This window comes from Pituophis catenifer, unplaced genomic scaffold (assembly GCF_029215685.1).
Source record: "Pituophis catenifer annectens isolate HBS135680 unplaced genomic scaffold, rPitCat1.0.hap2 SCAF_1, whole genome shotgun sequence".
NCBI classification, from domain to species: domain Eukaryota; kingdom Metazoa; phylum Chordata; class Lepidosauria; order Squamata; family Colubridae; genus Pituophis; species Pituophis catenifer.
The window spans coordinates 53,468,584-53,496,075 of record NW_027256881.1 but is presented as its reverse complement, the minus strand read 5'-3'; the positions used below and the strand labels follow the sequence as shown (position 1 = coordinate 53,496,075).

At 37.4% G+C, this 27,492-nt stretch overlaps 1 protein-coding gene across 1 annotated transcript in view; it reads right to left on the bottom strand.

Moving 5' to 3' along the window:
- GALNT14 (polypeptide N-acetylgalactosaminyltransferase 14) overlaps positions 1 to 27,492 on the bottom strand; it is a 306,437-nt gene that overhangs the window by 56,292 nt on the left and 222,653 nt on the right. The window contains exons 4-6 of the mRNA XM_070932429.1: positions 19,720 to 19,787; positions 19,023 to 19,088; positions 8,112 to 8,233 (exon numbers count right to left, since the gene is read on the bottom strand). Coding sequence (XP_070788530.1) covers positions 8,112 to 8,233; positions 19,023 to 19,088; positions 19,720 to 19,787 — 256 coding nt within the window. The remainder of the gene's footprint in view (positions 1 to 8,111; positions 8,234 to 19,022; positions 19,089 to 19,719; positions 19,788 to 27,492) is intronic.

The window sequence follows — 27,492 nt, the reverse complement described above, 5'->3', positions numbered from 1 at the left end:
GAATAGTGGTGGTGAGGACAGCTTTATTTGTACAGGAAAGACCCACTATAATGTGATCACAGGTCACCTTCACATCGTCTAGTGCAGTGGTCTCCAACCTTGGCAACTTTAAGCCTGGAGGACTTCAACTCCCAGAATTCCCCAGCCAGATTTGCTTTGCTTTGCTGGCTGGGGAATTCTGGAAGTTGAAGTCCTCCAGGCTTAAAGTTGCCAAGATTGGAGACCCCTGGTCTAGTGTGATGCAGAAAAATTCAGCCAGGACAGGTTTTAAGAAACAAAAACAAAAAAGAGTCCCTCTCTGTTGATGGCTTGGATCTCATGAGACCTTAAATTAGTGGGGCTCTACTGAACACTCAGAACTGCAGGTGACCCCCAAAGCCTTGTATGCAGACTCCAGAGACACCCAGATGTTAAGAGAAAAATGTTTTGAAAATGTAATGTTTGTTGGTTTATATGTTTATTCTCATCTCAGCCCTTAATGAAGTCCAGGCTATCAGTAGATCATATTCATAAGACAATCAATTTGCTATTTTTATTGATTGATTGATTTCAAGCCATCTCACAACCATGACTCTGTGTGGCTAACATTTTTTTTTTAAAAAAAGTTCAGCCAGTAAAATAAGAATAAAAACTAAAGGTAAAGAAAGTAACGTAAAATGGCCAGGAGGAAACCAGCAACCAACCTACCAGGGCTTAAGTAACTTCACAACCCCCAAATCTGGTAAAATAGCCAGGTCTTTGTCAAAGGCCATTGGGATCACGTTTAACTTATTTTCGGGTGGTATGGTGATCCAGAGGGCAAGCACTGTTACAGAAAAGCCAACCAGTTGTACATGACAGCTTTCCAGGAAAGTGAAGGCTGGAGGCAGACTGTCTTTGCGGATTAGTCACAACTCCTGTGCAGGTTGCCGATAACAAACCATTCATCTGTAAAGCTGTAATTGAGGCATGAAACTCAGATAGGAATTCAGGCAGAAACCCTGGAGGCATCAACCTGGCTTAGAATTTATAAACTGGTATGGGATATCAAAGCTTGCATCTTGCTATACTATGCATTATTTCATTGTTTTACTTTATTAAACTACTTACAATTCTTTTTTTGTGAAGTTCTCACTCAAAAAGTGGTAAAATTCTTTCTACTATCTAATCAATTTTGTGTCATGACTCTTTCTCTGGGCTTTAACTATCCCATACAGTAAAGCAAGTAAAAAATAATGGTGGGATATATTTATATAATATAAAATAAATACCAAAGCTGATCAGCTCCCACTGTAAACTTCTACCTGAAACCTATTGTTTGCTGTGGATTTATCCATGGAGTACCCTGGGACTCAACAATCACTTCAAGTAGGGAGTGTGAAGAGATGTAATGTTAGACCTTAACCTGCCAAGGCAGCTTGCAAATGATATAAATTAAAATTTTGTTCTTTTGGCCCAGCTCCATCCACTACTATTTGCAATAGGACCTCTGGTACATGCATCTTTGGTATATATTCTATCACAGGATAGATTTCTTTAATTTATTTTTGAGATATAAGGCTCTATGTTACTTTATTATTCCATTACAGTGTTGCTTGCTGTCACATACTTTGCTTTTTGGACTCTTGCCACAATTTAGAAATCAGACAAACGTTGTTTTGCTGAATGAATAATAGAAATGGAAATATGGGATGGAGGTCATTTGCTGATTCAATGCATTTGATATCGCTATGAAAAATATAAGTCTATTAAATCAAAACCAACTGATCCTGTCACTGTGAGAAGCCAATTAAGAAAACATTATTTTTTTAAGGGCCAAGGGAGGTAGAAATAAAGCATGGTGAAATAGTAGTTGCCCTTTCAACACTAGCCTGAAGGTGGCAGAATTAACATTCCAAACACTTCTGCGAACACTGGACATAGGCATGCAAGATGGGTATTATTATAACATAATAAATTAACTATTGAAAATTTGTTTAACATAAACACAATCTTTTCTTAATCTGAGAGTTTCAGTGACACAAAAAGCTTAAGTACAGAAAATGCATTAACAGCTTTCTACATAGTAGTTTGGCAGCACTGGAACCAATGTTGGATCTAACACACATGACCTTGTGACTTCATCATGACATGCTACTAATATACAATGTACAGTTGAAAACAGAGATGGACAAGAATAATTTTGCAATGACTTTGATACAGTGGTGAAATCCATTTTTTTTTTACTACCGGTTCTGTGGGCGTGGTTTGGTGGGTATGGTGTGGCTTGGTGGGCATGGCTTGGTGGGCGTGACAGGGGAAGGATACTGAAAAATCTCCATTCCCACCCCACTCCAGGGGAAAGATACTGCAAAATCCCCATTCCCTCCTCACTCCTGGGAGAAGGATATTGCAAAATCTCCATTCCCACCCCACTCTGGGGCCAGCCAGAGGTGGTATTTGCTGGTTCTCCAAACTGCTCAAAATTTCCGCTACCGGTTCTCCAGAACCTGTCAGAAGAACCTGCTGGATTTCACCCCTGCTTTGATACCATCATTGTCAGATGCCATCAATCAAGCTCTCAAAAAAGCAAATTCAGTTGAAGGCCATCAGTATTGGAATTCAAAAAAGAAAGAACACAAGAGAATTTGTCAGCAGATTTAGAAGACTCCCAAACATTGTCTTTAAAAAAGAGAGAGCAGAAAATATTTCTAAATTAATCCTATTGGTGTCCATACGGGGAAAGAGGGAGGAGGCATGATGTCATGCACATTATATAATCTTAAAATGACATGAATTACATACAACACATCATTTCCATCATGGCATGAAAGATATAAATTATATAATTAATATGATTTGCAGAATGAGGAACATGACACTTTTGTAACTTCTACAAGATGCTAATCCCTATGGGAATTCAGGTTATTTACTAGCTATGGAAAACTGAGGAAAATAACTTGGAAGAAGCAAAATAACTTTTAATCTTTACCATAACTTATAACAGCTTTTCCCAACTTGGTGCTTTCAAGATCTTTTGAACAATTTCCAGAATATCAAATACTCCAACATATCTGGAGGGTTCCCTTTTAAGGAAGGCTTGCTGATAATGAGGGCACTAATTGCTAATGCATGAGCATGAGCATTTTTATTTCAGAAAGGAATATACATCAACGTTTTAGTTGCAAAAACTAATTCCCACAAAAAATGAAACTATCTCCTTACTTGGTCTACTTTCCTTAAAAGAGTAACAACTGCTTTGAGTTTGCAGGTTTTTAACTATTGTATGATTATTTGTCACTCTCTAATTTTAAACTGTAAACTAAATAGCATAATTTTCCTAAGTGCCTGCATTAGTGCCCAATTCTATAAAAATACAGAACTAAAAACACCGAGCAAACAAAAAACTAGAAAGGAAATACAACACAACAGATAATCACCAAAAACATTTCAGATCATTTTAAAAACAAATTACAGGGAAAAATTATAAAGTGCTGGTTTACCAGGAACAAGGATTCTGCAGCCACTATGCCACTATCAAGAATTCTTTTTTTCTCTATACCACAGGCTGCTACTGTTGGTGGCATCTCAAGCAAGTCCTCATAGTAGATCACAAACAATGTTCAACCAGTTCTAGAGAAACTGGTAGTTGTGTGTATCTGAATTCTTCATGATGCAGAGCTTTATAATAAGTAATAATTGATTTAATGATATCTAGTAGTTTACAAGCAACCAGTGCAGCTTCTGGATTGTCTCCAAGGACAGCCCCATGCAGAATGCATTAAGGAATATTATTGTAACATTATTATGAAATAGATTAGTAAAGCCAGGCTGCTCCCATTAATCAAGGATAAACACATCTGTTACCACTTGAAGCAACTTACGCCTTTAGTGACTGCACTGAATCAAATGGATCCTTCAGTTTATATATCTATTATTTGGGATTAATAGTCTTATCCAGCATAGGTCACCTTCTCACTCTTCCAGAATCCCCAAACCACCTATTCACTATGATACTATTCAATGCTTTTGTTTATCCCTCAGTTTATTGGCCTTCTTCCAACCAATCCTGTTCCTATTCAACATCTGCACAGCCTATTCTAATTCTGAAGGAATTGTTGTGTTGATAACACATCCAAAATCAATACCATATAGGTATTAAACAAGGGGAAATTTTGCAGAAGGCCTACAAACTATGCTGTATAGTCAAGCAGAATATTAATGATTCTGAAGATATTAAGAATTAATATATTTTATCTAATATCCTAATAATTGCTATTTTTTTCTTTTTTGGAGGAACATGTCCTGTATATCCCACTGTTCAGTACAACTTTCAGGGCAACTTACAAAATCAATATGAAACAAAACAAATGAAGAAAAAGAATATCAATTAATCATAGTATAATTGTACTGCTGTTCTGACATTCTGAGACAGTCAAGCAACACAATTCTGCTATTTACATTCATTAAAATACATTAAGCTGTCTGATTTCTAAAATACCTTGCTTCAGTTCCAGATGCTCATTCTGATGGCCCTATTCCTCCTGAAGGGATCCTGGGGATTGTCTGTCCCAAGCTTTTAGATTTAGACATTGGGGTGGAAACCAGGAGACTGGGAAATCTAGCATTACTTTAGGCATGAAAGCCACTTGGGTGACTTTGGCCAATCACTCTCTCAGCCAAACTCACCTCACAGGATGGTGGTTGTTGTGGGAAAAAATAGGAGGGAGGAGTATTAGGTATGTTTGCCACCTGGAGTTATTTATAAAAATAATAAAGGTGGGATTAAAAAAAATCTCAAAACCTCCACCCCATTCTGGGTCCATTATTTGAAAGCTATTAACTCCAGAAGCAGATTTCAAATTAATGCTGCTAAAAGCATAAGCGATCACTCTATTTCAAACTTTAATTTATATTATTTCTTTTTAAAGAAATAGAGAAAAGAAAAATTGCAAATATGTGAAGTTAATAGAAGTGACATTTTCTTTTTCTTTTTCATTCAGATGTTACTATTGCAGTTTTATAATGAATTTTCTATGGCGTTGCTGCACACATAGTATCCACATTCATCTATAACAGCTGTGAGTTTGAACTACATTCCCCAGTGCTGGAACTGCCATCCTGCTGGCTGCATCTCATCAAATATCTCATACAAGAAAGGCACCATTATCACTCAGACAGAGAGAGAGAGAGAGAGAGAGAGAGATGAAGAAAAAGAGGACCAATGAGGATGAAAGAAAAACACAGAAAGAAGAAAATTAAACTGTTCTCTTGTTTTAAAATAGAGCCATACAATTCCCCCCATGAAGCCACTTTCCCCCAGCAGGTGAAGATCATACTACTGAAATTTGCCAGCAAAATGGCTGATTTTCTACAAAACACATTGGAACCGTGCAGTATTAAGAGAGCAGAAATGAGAGTGTATTCCTTCTGTCAGGTGTCTCTCACTCTCAATTCTCTTAGCCCCATTCCCATCAACTGAGGAGCTCTGGGAGAAGCAGCAGCAGAACAGATGTCTGGAGCAATGAGGGCATAAAATAAAGAACGAATGTGATGCAGCATGAATAAGAGCTCATGTTTCAGCTTACACTGTGGTGGTAAGATCTGTGAATTGTTTGCTTTGATTGCATCGGTAGATAGTAGCATTGTTTAATGTTCCCTAGACCATGCTAGGAAATGCCACAGCTGGAAACGGAGCTGCTGGGCACTGCAAATAATCTCATAATATTTTTCACATTTGTTTGGAGCTTGACACCAGTTGACCAAATCCAGCTGAGGTGAAAGAAGCCTCATCTTGTCAGGTTATATGGGATTGGTTTGAGCCTGTGGACCCCGAGGAAATGCTTTGTGTTAACAGCTTTGTCATACATAAACCATATGCCCTGCCCTATCTTGCTAGTGGAAGCTGCCAGGGAAGTGATGGAAGGCTGAATCTGGGCAGAGGTGAAATCATCTTTGAATAATAGTCTCCTTATCTCTGCCTTAGAAAAAGCAATGATATATCCTCTCCTCAAGAAACGATCACTACCTTGGACTATTATTTACTAGCTACCAATCTTTTGTTCACACAGAAGATTAAGAAAATGATAGGGCTGCAGTTCCAGAAAACCCTGGACGAAGCAGAGTGTCTGCATCCTTTCAGGTGGGATCCAGACCTGGGTATGGGATAATCATTGGTTACTTAGGTTGATCATCACTGATGGGATTGGGATGGAGAATTCACCTTCCCTAATTCTATAGTATTACAGTATATCTCTCAGCTTCTTTCAACACCATCAACCATAGTTTCCTTCCGAGGCTTCTGCAAGGCCATATGGTGGGAGGTACTGTTTAGCAGTAGTTCTCCTCCCTCTTCAGTGAATAGACCTAGACTAGAAAGGCTATGTCCTCAGGGTCCTAGTTAATAGAGAGCAGGAGTGCTATTCAGCAGGTTCTGACAGGTTCTGAAGAACCGGTAGCAGAAATTTTGAGTAGTTGTTTTGAGAACCAGCAAATACCACCACTGTCTGATCCCAGAGTGGGGTGGGAATGGGATTTTGCAGTATCCTTCCCCTAGAGTAGGGTAGGAATGGAGATTTTACAGTATCCTTCCCCTGCCATGCCCACCAAGCCATGCCCACCAAGCCACACCAAGCCACGCCCACAGAACCGGTAGTCAAAAAATTTGAATTCCACCACTGGTAGAGAGGCTATGTCCTCAGGCATTCTGGTGTGCATGAGCTGTTTCTCTCTTCACTTTAGCAACTACAAAAAGTCATTCATCAGCACAGAGTGAGCTAGCACCAAAATATTAATGATACTCGGAAGATACAGTGGAGGTTTGACCTGGTGCTTGGAGGCTATTGTACTCTGGATGAGCAAAAACAAGATTAAGATCAACCATAGAAAGATGGCAGTAGACTAGAAAGCTGACTAAATATGGAGTGTGCAAAGGAGGGTCTGTCCCTTGGGAATGCAAATTAAATTAGAACTGCCCAAGGATCCCTAACAAACTTGCTGAAAGATAATTAACAAAGGGAATATTATCAAGATTATTTTGATGATATATGGATATTTGTTTCCTAGTTGGAGACAAATATTATGGAGCACTTCTCTATACAGAAAGGGTGACAGAGAAAAGAGCATCCCACTCAGAATGGCAGTAACATTGGTTTAATATTTTTACTGGGGAAAAATGCCTTTGTCAGCAGGGTTTAATTTCCATTAAATCAATTTATTACAGCTTAATTTGCATGAAATTAAATGCAGTCCTTATTCAAAGAACCATCACTCCCTTAAATCATTCAGCACTGGGAACTGATCATAGGCCTAATTAAAAACTTGACTGGAGCCATGCCTACCTATTCCCCTTGTAACATTCAGCAGATCTGACAAGAACCTTTGGGCTCTCTTAACTTAATTTGCATTCCTAAGGGACCATTCTTTGCTAACTTGGCAAAAGTATCTTCCACTTCTGCCCCTGTTATGCCAAAACACTTTGTTCCTGGAGTCAGGACCAGCTGGTTCAGTTGTCCTTTTGAGGACCTATATTTCTGTCAGTTGAGAAATACAACAATGAAAAGTTTTCTGGCTACGAAGATGAAGAGGCTGAGATGCTATTTATAGCTGTAAATATCTCATTCTTTGGGGGGAGGAAATCCACAAATTTCAATATGTATTGAGGATTTTAAAATGTTCTCCGCCCCATACTCAAACACAAGAATTTTGGGGTTTAGTATGCATTTGGTGTCCTTTGTGTCTGAAGTTGAATTGCAGCCTTGTTTACATTCAGACAAAAGGCTCCTTTGGGACTTGATTTTATCTTTGGTCCAGTGGACAGCATTCTTCAGGGAAGACTCCATAGCTCATTAGAGAAATACATGTTGAGAAAGAAAATCACTATTTCCACATAAACAGGTAAGATAGCAAACAATGGGCAATTTCTTTCTTTGCTAAAAGCCAGAGGATTTCTTCCAGTTAGTGAATAGTCCTGAGCTAGTCTGAATTGGCATTATCTTTGTAATAGTGATATTATTTCTGGTGAAAAATGGCTTGATGGGCTACCTTTCCATGGATTTTCCCAGTGACTTCCCTAACTAAAAGACTTACACGAACCATGCTGATACATGCTATTATCTCTGATCTGAGACAATGCTACTGAGTGGCTCACTTACCTCTTTGATCCTCTGCAAAAGAGGGAGCAGCCAGTCCTTGTTCACTTCACAGTGACTGTCTAGAAAGGTAAGAACCCCTGCTTGAGCCACATCTGCTCCTCGAATACGGGATCGGATCAAACCTGTAACAGCGGACATGAACTCAAACATAGGTCTGGCTGATGCAAATTTCTAAGCAAGACTTCAGTTGCTAAACAAGCACACAGATTCCTCAACTTAATTCATGTTTAGCCTTGCCTAATCAACTCATATTGTTCTACCTTTACGGACTTAAAAATGATATGCCATTTTTTAAAATGCCTGAGCCCAGTTATTTTTCTGCGTTGTAAAGTCAGTGGCCCAAACAAAAAGTTGGGCAAAAGAAGTACGATCATTAAAACCTCCTACATTTATATAATTCTTTCCATTGCCTCTGCAAAGGGAAGTCAAGATGCCAAAATGCTGGTTCTGAAAAATAAGATAATATCATATAACTAAAACAATCCCCCTTTTTGCCTAAAATACAGTTTAAAACAAGGCTTTCAGACTTTCTTAAGAAAAATCTAAGGATAAACATATAAATACTTCTTAATAGGGATGGGATCACTTCCCTAACCACAGCTTCCTGTAAATTATTCTGCAAAAGCAAATTGCTTCAAAAACAAACAGCAAATACAATTTGCATTGCAGAAACAAATGACAAATACAATTCCCAGTCGGCAATCACTTCCCTCAATTACAGGAATTTTCTGATGCATTTTCTGTTTTTCATTAATGGAGAGCTAAATTTCTCTTTTGTGACAATTCTAATATAGCAGAACATTGGAAGAACAGGGCAACAAGATATAAATGGGTATATTACATGAGTTAAATATTACTTATGTAATATTATAATTTCTCCATCATCCCCAATTATTGATTTATTAATTAATGAGTAATACATTGAGGCCAACTTATAGGGATAAGATAAAAGGCTCCTTTTTATTCTTAAGTTTGATCGATGTTACTATGTTATCATAATAAGGAGAAAGGTATATCCTTTTTAAACTGAATGGCTATTTTAATTAAATAACTTGATTTTGCAATATTTGTTTCAATAGAAAAGAATGTCTATTGTTCAGGATTGAGTCCTCGGTACTGTCTGGGTTTGGTTATTGGCTTGAAGACATTTCATTACCCAACTATGTGGCAACATCAGTGTGAATGTGGGGTTTGCTGTCTGTCTATATACAATAGCTTGCCCTGTGTATTCCCAGACAATCCTAATAAAACATATGAGGCACCCAGAACACCTATTTTGTTTACATATTTATACTGTTTTCAGTTTGAATACCTCAAAACTTTACTGGAGCCTAATAGTCTCATAGTGCAATTGTAGAGTTTCAGTGGCTAAAAAAAAAATCCAAGGAAGTTGTTTCCATGGTCCTCAGGAGAAATGGTACAGAAAATGACATGCTTTACAAAGCAAAACTTTCATTTTACACCTTGGATCTCTCCATATGGATTTGCTTAATCCCATCTCTCCTGTTTTCTTAACAAAATTAAACCTAGAATATATTTCTTAATTGGGCCTACATAGCAAAAGATTTAAGTGGTCGTTGTTTTAGCATGTTGGGTGAACAAAGCCATCACAATAAGCCATAATATGAATGTTGTGGCATCGTTTGTAGCATAAGAATTGAGTTCTGTTAATGTGAAGTTAGAATCTCACTTGTATGAATACAGCCATCAAGAGGTAAAGTGTAATAGGCTCAGTTCAGACATGATTTTAATTGTATTAGGCAACCAAACATTCTTGGTTTGAGGAAGTCCAGATTTAAGTGGAGTGACCACACATTCTGTTCCATAATACAGTTTTGATTAATATTTGGTTCTTTTATGTATGCAGGAATGACCTTGAGGGACAGGAGAATGGACAACTGGCAAATAAAAGATGTCTCAGCCCACAAAAGGAAAAAATGGAGTGGGAAACATTTCAGAAGGCACCCTCCCTAGTTTTCTGAAGAATAAAATGAAAGGAGGAGAGAAATACATTCAATCTTCCAATGTAACTTTGCAATAAAGGTAGAATTAGTATTTGTGTGTCTTGTTTGGGCTACCTCAAAGGGCAATTATATGGATAATACAGTAATGGGTTCCACTTACCTTTGCTACCAGTTTGGAACCGGAAGCACGTGTGTGTGCTCGCTTCACTCACACACGGCACTTCTGCGCATGTACAGAACCTTCTGTGCATGCACAGAGCGTCCATGATGACGTCCGGGCGAGTGAGTGGAGCGGACTGGGCGAACCGGTAGAAACCCACCACTGGGATAATAGCTTTTGGGAAATGGCAGTGACTATTCCTTTCCCACCATGACCCAAATTATTTTTTGTAAATCCTGTTTTTCACCCAATTTGGGTAGCTTCATATGATGCAAGCACCATCTGGATAACAATGTCCATATTGAGGCTTATTCACCACATAGATTGGTTCCCTGAGTTGCTCTATGATTGATCTCTGTTTCAATACAACTTGCCATTTTTGGGTAACATGGAGAAAATGTTATGGATTCTTCAGAAGGAATAAAAGGAGTCTATAAAGCCAAATAAGTCAAGCTTTAAAGCAGGATCTGAGACAGAATCAATCCTCAATAGCCCTAGAACTCAAAATCCTAGATGTGCCAGACCTACTCTAGCCCATGAATGGCTGCATCAATATCAAGACTATCAGAAGATGAAATGGCAAGAAAGTGCTTGCTTATAGTTCTAGACATTTTATTTGGAACTAAGTCGAGTCATATTGTCAATTGTGACATTCTCTAATTCCATTAGGAATGCATTTCTAGGCTTCTGGGAGAGTCTTAGGTTCAGGAATGCTAGTGTACCTCTTACTAAGTGTGCTTAAAGCTAGAGATTATTTCCTCTGAGTTTGAAAGAAAGTATGGGAAATCATATTGCATTGTTTCCTGTGGATTAATTTATGTATCGGATATTGGAGGGGAGGAAATAAGACAATGGGATAGAAATCACGTCAGCACACTTTTAATTTACAACAGCATAACTAAACTAGAATATGACACAAAAAGCAAACAAGCAATCTATATTTCTCTTTTTCTTATAGTGCATACATTCATAAACAGCTAGATAACAGGATAACAGAGTTGGAAGAGATCTTGGAGGTTTTATAATCCAATTCCCTGCTCAAGCAGGAAGCCCTATACCCGTGATGGCAAACCTAAGGCGTGAGTGCCTGAAATGGCACATGGAGCCATGTCACCTGGCATGCACGGTGTCGCCCGTTCCTCTTCTGGGTTTCTGGTGCGCATGCACATGCACAGATCAGCTGGCCTTTGTGCATGCAGCAGTGCCAGAAACCAAAAGAGCTGGTCTTCCATTTTCTGGCGTGAGCATGCATGCCGGCCAGCTGATCGGCAGGTGCACATGTGCGGCAGTAACTGGAAGACTTGCTGGCCAGCTTGCATGTGCGCGCCGGAAACTGGAAGTACCTTATCCGGCATGTGCATGTGCCCTGGGCAGCTCCTCTTCCTGGTTGTGGCCCTGAAGTGCACACACACACGCAAAGTGCTCCCTTTTCGGCACTTGGTGCCACGTGCGCACGCGCTCGCCATCACTGCCCTATACCATTCCAGACAAATGGTTGTCCAATCTCTTCTTAAAAACCTTCAGTGTTGGAGCACCACAAGTTCTGAGGCAAGTCATTCCACTGTTTAATTGTTTTGTCAGGAAATTTCTCCTTAATTCTAGGTTGGTTCTCTCCTTGATTAGTTTCCATCCATTGCTTCTTGTCCTGCTCTCGAGTGTTTTGGTGAATAGGTTGCCCCCCTCTTCTTTGTGGCACACCTTTAGAGATTGGAACACTGCTATCATGTCACCCCTAGTCCTTTTGATTAAACTAGACCCAATTCCTGCAACAGTTCTTCATATGTTTTAGCCTCCAGTCCCCTAATCATCTTTGTTGCTCTTCTCTGCACTCTTTCTACAGTCTTAACATCTTTTTTATATCATGGTGACCAAACTGGATGCAATATTCCTAGTGTGGTCTTACCAAGGCATTATAAAGTGATACTAACTTCCCATCATCTTGATTCTAACCCTCTGTTAATGCAGCCTATGATTGTGTTGGCTTTTTTGGCAGCTGCAGCACACTGCTGCCTCATATTTAAGATCCTTGATTCACTTACTAAACACTTTTTCCCCTTGTAAACCAAGGTTAAAATGTATCAGTTTAAACTATGGTTTGGGGAGGAATGAAGTACAGATGTTACCAGTTAATAGTCTCTTTAGCCTACTGTAGCAATATACATCTTAAATCTTTAAAACACAATTTAATTAAATGTATTTTAAAATTTTAGAATCCTAGAGACACATCACGAGCACTTTCCTTTGGTTTGTTAGAACAAACAACTTTTTTTTAAAAAAAAGAAAACCTGGGGATCTGTTTTGTTTGATTCTCATTTTCCAACTAAGAAGAGAGACCAATATATATTAATAGAAGAATCACTTAATATTCCATTCATTCCAGGAAAATTTCTTAACTTTGGCCCTCAAATGTGTTGGAACTAAAATTCCCATGCTGACTGGGAATTCAGGAAATTTTAATCCCAACACATTCAGGGACCATCAAGGTTGAAGCTTTACAACTAAGGGAAGTCACATACGGAACTTTTTCTTTTTGCTAAAACATGGTTGGTTTAGTTTTGCATATTATACAAACTTAACCAATTGTGGTATACACAGTAAACAAGAGTTAAATAAACCATGGTCTTGTGAAATGTGTTAGGCTAAGTCACAGGTATCAACTTCTTGAAAATCTGTCACCTTACAAATTTTGATCTTCTCCTGTGGGTGCCCATGCAGCAGCAGTAAGTTGTAGTGGCCCATGGGTGGATAAGTTGTAGGAAGACAATTAAGGAGCTGCAGCACAAATTTCACCATAGCTTTAAATGGACTAGAAGGGAAGAACAATCCACCCAATTCTCTCCTACTCTTGAGTAAAGTAAACTTGAGGTTAATTCATGGGTTGGAAAGAAAACACAAGAATGTGAACAGTACAAGAAGAGTTAAGAAAGGCCATGGAAATTAAAGACTACAAGTGACACAGAACAATTTTTGGTTTCCTTGAGGTAATTGGTTTCACAGCTAAAATAATAATTCAGAAACATTCTGAGGATAATCAGAATGTAATTCAATACATTTGGATGGTATCAACTTCAGGAAGGGTGGCCTGGAGGAACAGTGTGACTTGAGAGTTAACAGATGATACCGAATTAAGGGATTTACAGGGTTGTAAAAAGGGAGTTACTGTAAATGATCCATCAACTGATCTTTAAGTGACAGCACTGGGTTTGTGCTGTCCAATTCTTCATGTAAAGTTGCCTAGATTGGTAGAATTTGGTATTGCTAATTGTTGATTTTATACTACACTAACCTACAGAATAATACTTCAATGAACAATACTGAGTTTCCAGAAGTACTGAAAGAAATTCCAGGTAGGCAAGTAATAAATATTCTATGAAAAAAACAGAAAGTCTACAAATTAAACTTTAAAACTCATTTACTTCTTGAGCATGTAAGTGATTAATTTGTCGATTAAAAACAACCTTACAGTAGCAAATAACTTTCCCTTAACTGATATCATTAATTACTTCTTTAAAAGAAATGACTGTAAATATCATTGTTTGTTTCAAGAATACTTGCTTGGCAACTATTTTCAGTAGTAAGTTAATAAAACAGGAAACAGTAAAGGGAAAATCAATTATGTCCCCCAATTAGAAATGGACTTTCAAACACTGGAAATGGCAATTTTCATCCTTTTAATTTCTGAAGTGGGAAGAAGGATGGAAGAGACAATTAACATAAACAAAATGGGGTGGGCGCGATGGCCCAGCGGTTAAAGACACTTAGCTTGTTAGCTAGAAAGCGGATAGGCCGGATTCAAGATCCGAGTGCTGCGCAATGGGATTTGCTCCCGTTACTTGTCCCAGCTCCTGCCAACCTAGCAGCTCGAAAGCATGCAAATGCGAATAGAAAAATAGGCACAACTTCATTAGGAAGGTAACAGCGAGATTATCTGTCTCAGTGAATGCTGGCCATACAAGCACACAAATGTCTTCAGCCACCCCTCGGCTAAGAAGTACAGATCAGCACTGCCTCCACAACTGGACAGGGAAAATCTTTACCTTTGTAAGGAAAATATTATTTTTCATTTTACCATTGTTTTCTGCTTTTAATTCTGCTTTTAAACAAAACGCAGAGAATGGATATTGAGTAAATGCCTTCTTGGGCCTAATAGGCATGTTACTGGATGTCCATACACAGAAAAGAGGCAGGACTTTTACTATAATACTGCTCCTTCCAATTTACAGGTTTTGACACAAACACACATACAGTATTTTGTGGGAGATGCCGTTGCACTAAGGCAGTGTTTCCCAAACTTGGGAACTTCAAGATGTATGGACTTCAACTCCTAAAATCCCACAGCCAGCCATGCTGGATGGGGAATTCTGGGAGTTGAAGTCCACACTTCTTAAAGTTCCCAAGTTTGGGAAACACTGCACTAAGGAATTATGACAGCCCAGGAATACAAGTAGGTTGTCCAACTGGGAGTCTCTATACAACTTTCAGATTTAAGAGAAAGTAGTGCTCTGCTAAGATGCAGCCAGGGCTCCTTCATGAGTAACAGTAACAGAGTTGGAAGGGACCTTGGAGTCATCTAGTCCCACCCTCTGCTCACACAGGAGACCTATACTAGGGATTCAAACCACCGACTTTTCTGATTGACAAGCTCAGCATCTTAGCCACTGAGCCCCCTAGGGAGCCGCCTATGAGATCCTGGTCTTCTTTTGATATCTCAGATATGAGAAGAAGTATCAAAGCAGTATCCATACAACCAGAATAGTATGTATATACAAGTTGTTTCTTTTTTTATTTCTTTTCCTTCCTGAGTTATTTTCCTGTAAAGGCATCAGTTGGAGGAGAAAGATAAAGACACACCAAGGAGAGGAATGATTTGTGAGTCAGATGTTTCTGTTCCTGCCCAGAAGGAAAAGTAGGTAGCATGAAAAATAAATATGTTTCGGCATTCTTCCCATGACTGGGTACATTCAGATCTCTGTTTTTATCTTTCTCTGTGTTGCTGGGTTGGAAAGAAGAGAGGAAGGGACAGATTTCCATACCCCACCAACAATAATACCTCAATTATCATGCTTTATTTTCCACTATTATACAAGATGACATGCATATATTAGATTGAAATCGTCAGCTAATACATTCTCATATATTTAGCCAAATGAGTGACAAAAAATCAGTTACAGTTATAAGAAAAATCAAATTAAAGCTATTTTACACTATTATTTTATTAAAGTAATTCATAAGAAATTAAGGTCATCCTGACCCTGCTTTGACACAGGTAGCCTCTGAAAGCTTATCTTCTCTTTATAGAGTATAGCAGAAGTAGATCCATGGCTTGTACCTTTCATGTACTTAAGACCCCCAGACTGCAAATTTGAAGGAAAAAGTGCCAATTTTCAGTGTGTGGTTTCTTTATTTTGGGGACAAATAGCTGCATTATGTTCAATGCACCTGATCTGTCCTTAAACTCTCTCAACAACCCAATTAAGTGGTTGAGCAGAAACTCTTTAGTGGTATCAAATGATTCATATTTGAAAAGGAACTGAGACTTTTTTTTGTTTCAGATCCACCAAAATGGGCAGTCACATACAGCCACTAAATGATTTGTACTTCTTCATATTCTTTCCTGATACACAGGAGATTTCCGTCATTGCCTCAGTCTGCTATTAAGCAAAATGGAATTCTTTCTGCTATCATGAAGCTTCATAATTACTACAATTCAGGCTAGCTCTTTTGGCACAAGACTATCTTTACTGGATACTTAGGACGTTCAATTGCCTCTATAAAAATACTGTAAATAACCAGTGTGCCTATACAACTGAGAATATATTGATTATTTAATTCATTGTAATTTTTAACATAGTAATTTCTATTCTTCAAAGCCCTTTGCTTGTTTTTGTAAATTAGTGGTTCTGATTGCGGTCTGGCTCACAGGCAATTCCTGGGTAATAACCAGAGCTGAAGATTCTCACAAGCAGCCTATGTGGCCTCTCTACCTCACTATCTTTGTGTGTAGAAGATGAATATTTGTACTGAGGAGTTTCTGGGCAGATTTCCTATTTGGTTCAGAAATGCAGAATATCAGAATTGTTAATTTCTCAAAGAGCCTCCATACCCAGAGACTATTTCCCTCGTGGAGATAGTCTCCTCCTATATGGGAAGAAAGGAATATGCAAATTGCTAAATACTGTATCTGGACTACCTTACCAAATAGGTCAGTTGGGCAAAATTCTAGTCAAATGGGATTTTTCACTAGTCTGGAGAAGAATGCTAGCTGGGGATTACTGAGCATAGAAGTCCACACATCTTAAAAGTCGCTGAGGTTGAGAAATACAGGTAGTTTTCGACTTACAACACTTAATTTAGTGACTGTTCAAAGTTACAATGGCACTGAAAAAAGTGACTTATGACCACTGTGGCATCCTCATGGTCACGTGATTAAATGCAAATGCCTGGCAACTGAATCATAATTATGACGGTTGCAGTGTCCCAGGGTCATGTGATCACCTTTGGCAACCTCTGATAAGCAAAGTCAATGGAGAAACCAGATTCACTTAACAACTATGTTATTAATTTAACTACTGCAGTGATTCACTACAGTCATAATTGTGACAAGAAAGGTTGTAAAATGGGGCAAAATTCACTTAACAACTGTCTCACTTAGCAACAGAAATTTTGGGCTCAATTGTGGTTATAAGTCGAGGACTACCTGTACTGATCTAGCTAATGACTTGGATTTGAGCCCCTGCAAAGTTCAAGTGTAAAGTTCACTTGCAGCAGGATGTGTGGTAAAAATATTTTGTCCTCCAAAATGGCAGGTTGCTTTGCAAGTCAGGGCCAGTGAATTTTGTTCTTTCAACCCTAAATGGAGTATGATAAACCTAGGACACAACTGGCCACTTTGAGGTGATCACCATCTGCTTCCTGCTTGGCAGGAAATTGTGCTACAATTAGAGGAGAGGAGAAAGGGGAGGGGGAGGGAGGAGGAAGAAGAGGAAGAGGAAGAGGAAGAGGAAGAGGAAGAAGAAGAAGAAGAAGAAGAAGAAGAAGAAGAGAAGAAGAAGAAGAAGAAGAAGAAGAAGAAGAAGAAGAAGAAGAAGAAGAAGAAGAAGAAGAAGAAGAAGAAGAAGAAGAAGAAGATCGTCATCAAAATGCATGCCATGTGGGTGAGCTATGTGCCTTCCAAGTTACCCTGTCAACACTTAATCTGGAAAATTTAGGTATACAGGAAGGCTACCAGCTGGGAACAATCACCTTCTGCAGCTGAACAGAGTGATGTCTCTAATCCAGAGAGGGGAAGGATCAGCAGATCGAATTCTATAGTGGAACATGCTGTCTGAAGAGGGGTTTTGCAAAGCCTTAATTGACAGCTGTAGTTCTTTTAAGCCAAGAAAAAACACTTGTGTCTTCTTTCCCACCTCTGACACAGTTGCTGGGAAGAATTTTAATGACAGGGGCTCTGTCGCTGCCAAGTGTGGTTTCTCCACAATGCTTTCACCCACATCTTTACCATGAATACTTATTTAAGAAAATTATACATGCCCTTCCAGGATGGTTTTAAAAAAGCAAACTTAAGTGCACAAGTAAAATTTAATGTGTGAAATTGAAAATAATTGTTACTTTATTAATGCAAATTATTAAGCAGTGATGGATCATTTTAAGAAATTTTTACAGCTATTGGGCCATTTTGATACAGCAGGCATTCAGCTGAATGGCTGGTTTTTGAAAAACATCCTTTCTACTTTTTTATCAACTCCACAGGCAGCATTTGGACTGGCCAAATTTATATCAAACAAATGAGTATTAATTAAATTTGAATTCTACCTTACTTTATGCACATGTCAGAAACAGGAATGACTTGGTGGTGCATTTATCTCAGTTCAGGAAAAGCTATCCATTTCTCCTGCAAATACCTTATTCCAAAAACTACCAGTCATAGAGGTTAATGTGCAAAAGTGTATATGCCATGTTTAAGTGAAGTCCTTTAAGTGTTCACCCTGATCCTGAACTCAATAGCCCATCAATGGTGAAGTCATTTTTAAATTAGGCATTTTAGACAAAGAATGTAAAAGAAATAAAGATAAGTAAAAAACAAACAAACCCTAGAGTAAAATACCGATGAATAAAAAAGGGATCTAAAATGTAATGGAGTTTACAATTTTCAAATGTATCATTAATTACAAATTGTAGAATGCTGCAGTCCTGAGTACATTTACTATAAGAAATCTGACTGAGGTTGAGTTTCATTTTAAAGAAAAATACATTGTTTTATTTTGTTCTTTAAAGCAGCAGCCCACAACCTTTTGGGCACCAGGGACCAGTTCCTTGGAGAGAGGTTTTTTCCGCGGACTGGAGGGGCCGTGGTTTCAAATGCTTGCTGCATCTCGGGAATGGGGCTTAGCTTGTTTGCACAGCCCTGTTTCTGGCATGCAGCGGACCGGTGCCGGGCCCATGGACAGGGGGTTGGGGACCCCTGCTTTAAAGTATGAAAATAATTTAGAGAACACAATTACATGTACATAAACGCAGACACACTGGCAGACATAAGGATGACAATATCTCTATGACATATGTTCCAAATAATAGCCTCATCTTCTTTGATTGATACTTCTTACATTTTCATCCACAGAAAGCTCCACCTTGTAGTAGGAGATTGCAAGCATAAAAAGTATGCACATCAGTTGTAAAAGAGTATTTAGGACAGACATTGCACCTTATTTTCCCTATACTGTAAAGCTTTCATTTTGTCTTTTTCTCTTCTTTGTGCTCCTTCAGTATGCTCAGCCCCCAAATGCTTACCTTCTCGTCTACTGTTGCGCAGGCATTTCACTTTGGGGAGCTTGATCAGCAAACGGCAATCATCCGCTTTGGAAACACAAACAAGAGTGCAATGTTATTTGACTGTTTCTTTTCATCTTTCAAAGGCTTTCACACAATCAAGAGGTCAGAAAGTAAGCGTTAAGAACTTTGACAGTGCACACTTAACTCCTAGTGGCAGTATGGGAAAAGTGGTACATTTGGTTGGAAGATAGAAAAGGAAAAAAAAGATTAGGAAGTAACTGGAATGACCTAATATAGGGATAGGAACACAAACCACCAATGCAGGTTAACAGTGAACTACAAAGATAGATATAAGAGAATAGACCAAAACAAGGAGGAGTCAAAAGCACAAATAAGAACATAGATTACAGTTGCGACAACTTTGATAAGATGTATATTGAATTTTTGTTTACATGTTCTGTATGTTTTGTTGTTACTTGTTTTGTTTTGTTTGTATTTTTAAATAAATAAAATTTAATTAAAAAAAAGAAAAGAGTATGAGGTCATTATAATGTCAAGGAACAATGGGGAATCATAATACATGGGAAAATCTCTTTTCCAGGATCAAGTTTTCAGTCTCATGAAGGTTGAGACTGTGCACCAATACATGCGCACGCAGACACACAGTTCCCTCTCTCCCTCCTTCTCAACCCCTCTGGTTTTCAAGTTCACTTACGATCATCACTGAAGTCATCTACTAATAGGATTTCGTGGACCAGGTGCACTGGGGTTCGGTTCAGCACACTAAGGGATCATAAAAGAAAATATCCAGTGGATTTTCAACAGAAAAACAAAACTGGGAAAAAAATCATGCTCAGAATACATTTCGCCTGAGTATGTAACAATGAAGTTGAACGAAAGGGATGAAGCATTTGTAAAAAATGAGAGTTATTTAAAGTTATACTACTTAAATAAAATCGATCATTCCTTCCGATCATTCATATTTTCCAACTTCAGTTAGAAATCCTGTGTCATCAGTGTTTTCGAGAGCCCCTGGAAGTTGCACTTAAGCCGGAGGGTTCACTGCTTAGTGCAAAGTATGAGCCAGGTGTTCCTGTACTGTTTCATCCAGGATCCAATTTAGATGGTAAGTGTTTTAGAAACAAAGTAGAATCCCCATGATAGGCTGCCATTATAATAACTGTGGTGCAAGACTCCCTCAAAGTACCATAGCCACTGCTTGTGTTACATCAATTAAAAAGCTAAACTGAAGCATGGTACCCACCAGCCGTACTGCTTTATAGTCTGAAGCTCCTCATAAATAAAAAGCAATGCCTGCTCATGGAACCATGAAGTTCAAACCTGAACATAATGAGCAGGCATTGCACTTCTGGGTAATAAGATCAACAGCATTTTACAAAAGAATACCAGCAAACATGGTCAAGGTTTCTAAAAAACATGTTCTTGTAAACTATCGACTCTGCAAAGAAACAATGATATTTGTATTCCATTAGTTATCACTATCAAAAGAAAAGAAAGATATCTGGAAGGTTTTTACAAAGATATTGTTATTTAAAGAATGACCTCTGTAACTAGTCAGAACAAGAGACAAGCAATTTCTGTGGAAAGCTAATTTTTGTAGAATGTCTTTAATTATAAGTTGGCTATAGTCATTGTCATTGTGAATACTTAAATTACATGCTAATTTAAACTGAGTCTGGTTTCTTTTAGCTAATGGGATTGCCCAAGCATTTAAAATAAATGTATCGTATGAGTGTTGTTTTGAAGATAGCTATTTCCCTTTTTTATGTAATGTAAACAAATTATTCACTATCTGGGAATATAAACTGCAGGTTACTAGTGAAATATGAGACAGAAAAAGATTGCCATTAACTCTAAAAAAGAAAGCTTCAACTAAAACCCAAATCCTTTTATTTAAAAAAAATCAAGGTAATTGGTTTGAAGGATTATACTTCTATAAGTATCTTTTCTATTTATATATTCAAACACTTAATGAAAAAGAAAAAAAAGAATATAAACATGGCTGTTCCAATTAGTTCCATTTTCATACATCAAATAATTTTTCCATATGTTCCTCCGAACCACATCTTAATCATTTCTACTTTCATCACATTATACCATTAAAACTATTTCATCTATTACAATTTCCTTAATTAAATTTAAAAAAAATATTCTGACTGTTATTCTCTACTTGCTTCCCCTATGTATTGTTTCAAATCCTCACTTACCATATTTTTCAGAGTATAAGACGCACCTTTTTACCCCCCAAAAGGGGGTGAAAATTTAGGTGCGTCTTATACACCGAATGTAGCCCTGCCCACCCAGTAGCTCCCACCCTTTGGCCTGTGCCTTGCAGCACTTACCTCCTTGCAAGCAAATAGCAAGAAAAAACAGCCCCTTTCAGCTTCAGCATAGGTTAATTAGCACAAGTTGATTAGATCGGCCTCCCGACTCTCAGCTGTTTTGCTCTCAGCTGTTTTGCGCAGAGCTTTGCTTGCTGCAGAAAATCTGGAGCAGATTTTTTTTCCCCTAGCTATGCTGAAAAAACGAAACTGAAAGTAAAGCAGGTTCTTTGCTGCAACGTGATAAAATGAGGCACAGAGAGATTTCTTTTTCTTTTTCCTCACCAAAAAGGTAGGTGCAAACAATGGGAAATTTAGGGCAAAAGAGGAGAGTTCAAGCTTTTAAAACACAAAAGAAAAAAAGCTCTATTTAACTAGGGAATTGTAATAATTGAGATACTATTAATTGTATATTGTGTTAAAAGCAGAAATGGTTAAGTTGTGGTTTGGAGGAATATATGGGGGAAATTATTTGGTTTATTATTATTGGTAAATATAATTAATTGATTTGTAAGAAAGTGGATTGCATGGAAATAGTTATATAACTAATTGATTTATATAAAAATGTTGAATTTGTATTAAACACTTGTAATTAACCAATGTGAGGATCGATATAAAAATAGATGACAATTGGAAGGGGTATAATATAGAATAGAAGGGAAAAATTGAATTTGATTAAGATTAGAGATGAGGATGAAGGGTAATATTGTTTTTTTTTTTAAAAAAATAGATGAGGAATAAATATGGCAAAAAGGAAATATAGAAATTGAAATGACTAAACACTGTTTAAATTTGTGAACCGGCCAAATGCTCTGTTCAAAGAAAATACATTGTATGTTTGTATGTGTGTTTGTCTAAAAAAAAAAAACTTTAAAAAAACAACAACCAAAAAAGATAGGTGTGTCTTATACACCGGTGCATCTTTTACTCCGAAAAATACGGTAATCATTTTTATACACACCACCATAAACCATTAACAATATTTCAATTATTACATTTTAAACTTATTCATATTTCTCAAAAAAAGAAAAAAAAGAAAACTCATCATTATCTAGATTTCAAAAATATAAATGATAATATTCCAATTATTGTACAGTTCATTTTCACCATCATATACTTTACCATTATTTGTTGCTACAATTCACATTTCAGTTCTAAATGTATACCTCAAATTCCTCTTTCATTTCCTTCTCCTTTTCTACCTTTTCAATTTTATTTTTACCTTTTTCTTTCCCCTTCTTTCCTGCACTTTAAAATCCTGATCTCTCCTATTTTGCCCTATGTTTCCCATTGTTCCCTCTCTCTTTTCTCTTTTTTTTTTATTTCACCACTGTTTAGCCTGCTGTTTAACCCAATATTGTCATTCTGTATATCAAAGTTCTGGATTCTTCTCTTCTGTCCTATATTTCCTCTTTCTCTCTTTTGTATTTTTTCACTGTAAATCCCAGTGTAATCATTTAAATTCTTTATATTCTTTCTTGTTCCACTCTTCTTTCCATGTTTGTCTCTTTCTATCCTCCCTATTTCTTTCATTGTTAATCCCAATGTAATCTTTAAAAACCTCTTTTTTATTATTACTATCCACATATTCAAATATATTTTCACATTTGGTCTCATTTTCTTTATTTTCTTTATCTTCAGTCTCTGTGTCTCGCTTCTCCCTCTTTGTTTCCTTGTCAGCTTGCATATGTTCTTTCTCGTTTTTTATGTCCTCAGATTTTGATTCCCCGTGTATCATTGTAGTTATTTCTCTTATTTCCATTTTCCATGACAAGTACATTGCTTTAATCATTTCTCTAATTTCCTGTGTCATTTTATTCTTTTTAAGTTGATATTGTTCCAATTTTAAAAGTTCAGTAGTATTCCTTCCCCTCCCCCAAAGTCAAGCCGTTTGCAAACAAAGGGATCCTCCCCAAAAGTTCTCATGGCTGTTATCTGTAAAGTTCACAATTTTCCAAAATACAAGCCAAGTTACAATGTTCCTTTTTGCTCCTGATGGTGTCTCTCTGCACTCCACAATTTCCGGTTATCTAACAAGTATCCATTTTGTTTCAGTATGTTAACAATCTTAACCAGTTTCTCTTTTTCTTTTTGGCTTTAAGAATACCAAGTCAATTTTGTAGTTCAGTCCAAATTTAAACAGCTCTTTTCATTTCTTTTTCCCTTTTTACTTTTGTTTATAGAGTACTTCTGTTACAAGGCTTACTAGCCATTCTCTTTTTATTTTCCTTAAAGTTCATGAGAAAGAGGAGAGAAAAAGGATCTAATTATTTCTTTCTGATCTTTTAATCAATCTTGGGGTAATTTCTTTCATTTTTAAGATTTTCCACGTTATTTTCCAAATCTTTTTGTTCAAAGATCAATTTTCTATTCAGAAGTTTTTTATCTCTTTAAAAATACACTCCAATGTCCTCTTTTCTCCCTCCCCCCCCGCTTTTTAGCCACCGTTTTCTCGCTAGGGGTCTTCAGGTTTTTTTTAAAAAAATCCTTATTATGAGTTGGCGAACACTCACCCGGCTCCAAAAACTCCATTCAATTCACTGCTCCTGCTTCATGCTTAGTCCAGTTGCCCCAGCTTTGTGACAACCGCAATGGCTGCCGCCCCCACCGCCAAGTCGTAGAGAGCTACCTCTGACCATCGAGGAACTTTCCTGTCCCTCTTGGTCTTCCAAGGTGCCTCTCCTTCACCCCTGCCCCTACAGGATGGTTCCGGTCCGAAGACCCCTTGGCAAAGGTTCATCAGTCCAGGTTTTTGCGGAGCCCATCAGAGCTCGCAAATTTCCTGACTGTCTCTCCGCGATGCTTCCGGTCCCAGTTTGAAGGATTATAGTGATGAATGATATTGATTAATGCTTTCGGGAAAATGTTATTGTTTGAATTTATACATCAGTGAATTTATATATGAATTAAACAACTATAAAAATAAAAAATAAAATGAAACTCATAGTTCTAACCTGAGAACTTAATCCTGAGTTCTCCATTAATATTGATTTTAAGATAACATAATATCTGAGTCTAATCTAATGGGCTATTATCTAATAAATACAACACAAGCTTTGTCACTGTGAGGTCATGCCTTTTATACAGAATCGGGGAACATATAAAGGATATATGTTGGAATAAACATATGGCAGAAGGAAAGTTGAGCTGAAGGATGCTTGATAACATCAGGCATAGAATCCTTCTGGACAACCTGCAGCAATTGGGAATGGGCAGAATGTGTTGTGGAGTTCTCCTTCCTCTGTGGTCACTTCCAATCTATGTTGATGGGGAGAGGTACTCCCTCCTATTCAAGAAATATATGAAACTATCAGTTCAGGGTCTACTATCATCAGTATGCAGATGATGCTCACTTATATATGTTGTTCCTACAATGTTGATGTTGATGTATTGCCTCTGTTGGCTGTGCCACGATGGATGGGAAGGAACAGACTGAGACTGAATCCCTGAGGCTGAATCCCAACAAGACCAAGTGGCTGTGGATATACGGGCCCCCTTATGTGGCGGAGTTCCCATCTTTCCCAACCATCTTGAAAGAGGGTTGCATTTCCCCATTCAAGACAGGTATATAATTTGGGTATTGGCCTGGAGTCACAGCTCTTACTTGAAGAACTCTGCACATATCCAGATTGTGTACCAGCTGTGCCTGTTTATGGACTGGAGAACCCTTGGATAGTCATTCAAACCCTCTAGTCACCTCTAAAATGAACTACTGCAATGTGCTGTACATGGTGCTGCCCTTGAAACTCTTTGGAAGTTATCGTGCTCTGGAATGTATTGCTGCATGTCATATCAAGGTTCCATGTTCTACTTGTCAATTGGCATAAATCAAGATGCTGGTTACAGTATAACCTATAAAGCCCCTTATGATATAGAACCTGATTACCTGAGGGATCACCTATCCAGTAAGATCCACCAGAATGGATGAACTTCAGATCCCCTCTATTAAACAATGTCATCTAATAAGATCTCAGAAATATGGTTTCATGACCATGACCCCAACACTTTGGACTAGAGAATTCCTCCAAAGATCAGATTTTCCATGTAAACAAAGTATGGATTTTTAAAACCATTTGTGATGTAAATCATAGATTGCTTGCTTATTTGTTTGTTTGTTTGTTTACATGGAAAATGTGATTTACAACTCATGACTGGATTCATCCAATGACAAAATAAGCAATATCATTTTCTAATATTATGTGTGAATGTAAGCTATACAAATGATGTGTATGCTCCAACAACTCTGCCAATATAATAAAAGGAACCAGGAGCACACATTCATAATATCTATTGATATCTTTTCCAAGAATGAGAACATAGTACAGTAGGAACTATTCTACATAAATCAGGATCTTGTAAAACTTCTTTAAACAAACAAAACCAGAAAATTGCTAGGTATTCTTCCTGACCAATTTCTGTTAACAGTAAACACTTTCCTACATCTTTTCCTGAGGGCTGAAACTAAGTCTACTGGAGAAAATTAATTGAAAATTGCTGCTGTATGTTTCTTTCAATGATGTTAAGCTTTTCCAGGCTTGGTTTATTTCCAGGTATATTGTTCTGATTTCATTATATCAATGTTTTTATCATTTTAGCTATTTAAAAATTGTACAATACTTTGGTACTTTTCATGTAATAGAGACTAAGAAATACCATATGTCTATAATTTCCCCCAAACATTTCCATTATACTATTGAATGAACCTGTTTCATTCTTGAGTTTTCTCCATACCTATACATAATGCACAAAGATCTCATAAATAACTGGCTCCCATCTGCCAGCTGGCACTAAGTTGCTACGTTATATACCATTAATAGGGGTAATAAATGGATATACAATAACATCTTTCATTTGGTCTGGCATCAATTAAAAAAAACAAGATATAAATGTTTTACATCACCATTAGAATTTTAAAAATGAATTAGAAAACTGAAAATTAACTACTTCCAAAGTATTCAGATTAGACAAGCTCCATAAAAACATCCAAAGAAACTAACCATAATTTCTAATTGCAAATTCCTGGATGGACATAAAAATTTCCAAGTATCACTGATGGAAATAAGGAAAAACTCTGCTGAGTCAAGGGTCAAACAGAATTCACAGCATGGCACTTTAAATTCATGCCTGTGACTTGTAATTTTATCATCATATGCTAGATTCTAACAACTAAACATATTCCAGTCCAGCACTTGATAAGGCTATACATTTTTCTGGATCCTTGAGATGATTTACTTATGGACTTTATTATTTTGTCTAATTATAATGTGAAAACATAGCTATTGTGGTTGACATGTTGCTTAGCAGATAGCACAAATTGAGTTAATTATGGTTTATTCAAATCATGATTCAACAAATTATGGCTTATTGCAATGTGCAAATTTAATCAAGGAATGCAAGAGAACCCTATGCCTATTTTCTCCAAATCAAATTCTGTTGTGCTTGGTGGTATTTATCCTGCCACTGTAAATACAAAATTAAATATGGGCACCCTGGTTTTGGAGGAAACTCTTCTGAATGTTTATTTGGAATATATGGGATTCTTTGCACCTCTCAAAGAGGCATCCCAGATTTGTCACTAAACTTCTTGCCATTCAGCAGTGAACTGTAGGAACATCTTGATGATATTTCATGATATGTACTGTATGTTAGAAAGCATAGGCATCTTACAGCTATTGCTTCTAAATGTGCTGAATTATTTATTTATTTAGCATATGGCTGGTTACACACAATATTAAAACACTTCATTTTTACAGATTAAAACAATTTAAACAATTTTTTTAAAAAGCAGTAAGAAAACCTAAGAGGAAAACAGAAATAACATTTCAGAGTTTATTGTCGAGTTTGGAGATCCAGTCAGTAGCTGTCGTTGTTACGCAGAAGAAGTCTCTAAAATCTCCTGGATACCTTCTGTTAGAGCATTCCCTCACTATATGTTGGATAGTCTGTCGAGGGGGCCCGCAATCACATTGTGCTGAAGGTGTCTTTCTTCATTTATACAAGGAGTCGGCACCCCATGAGTCATTCTAATTCTATTGTAAGTCACCCATATGTGTCGCAGTAGATTAAATCCTGGAGGTATACTATTAGGATTAATATGCTCAGAAATATCTTGGGGGAAATAGCTACTCCACACTTCCATCCACTTT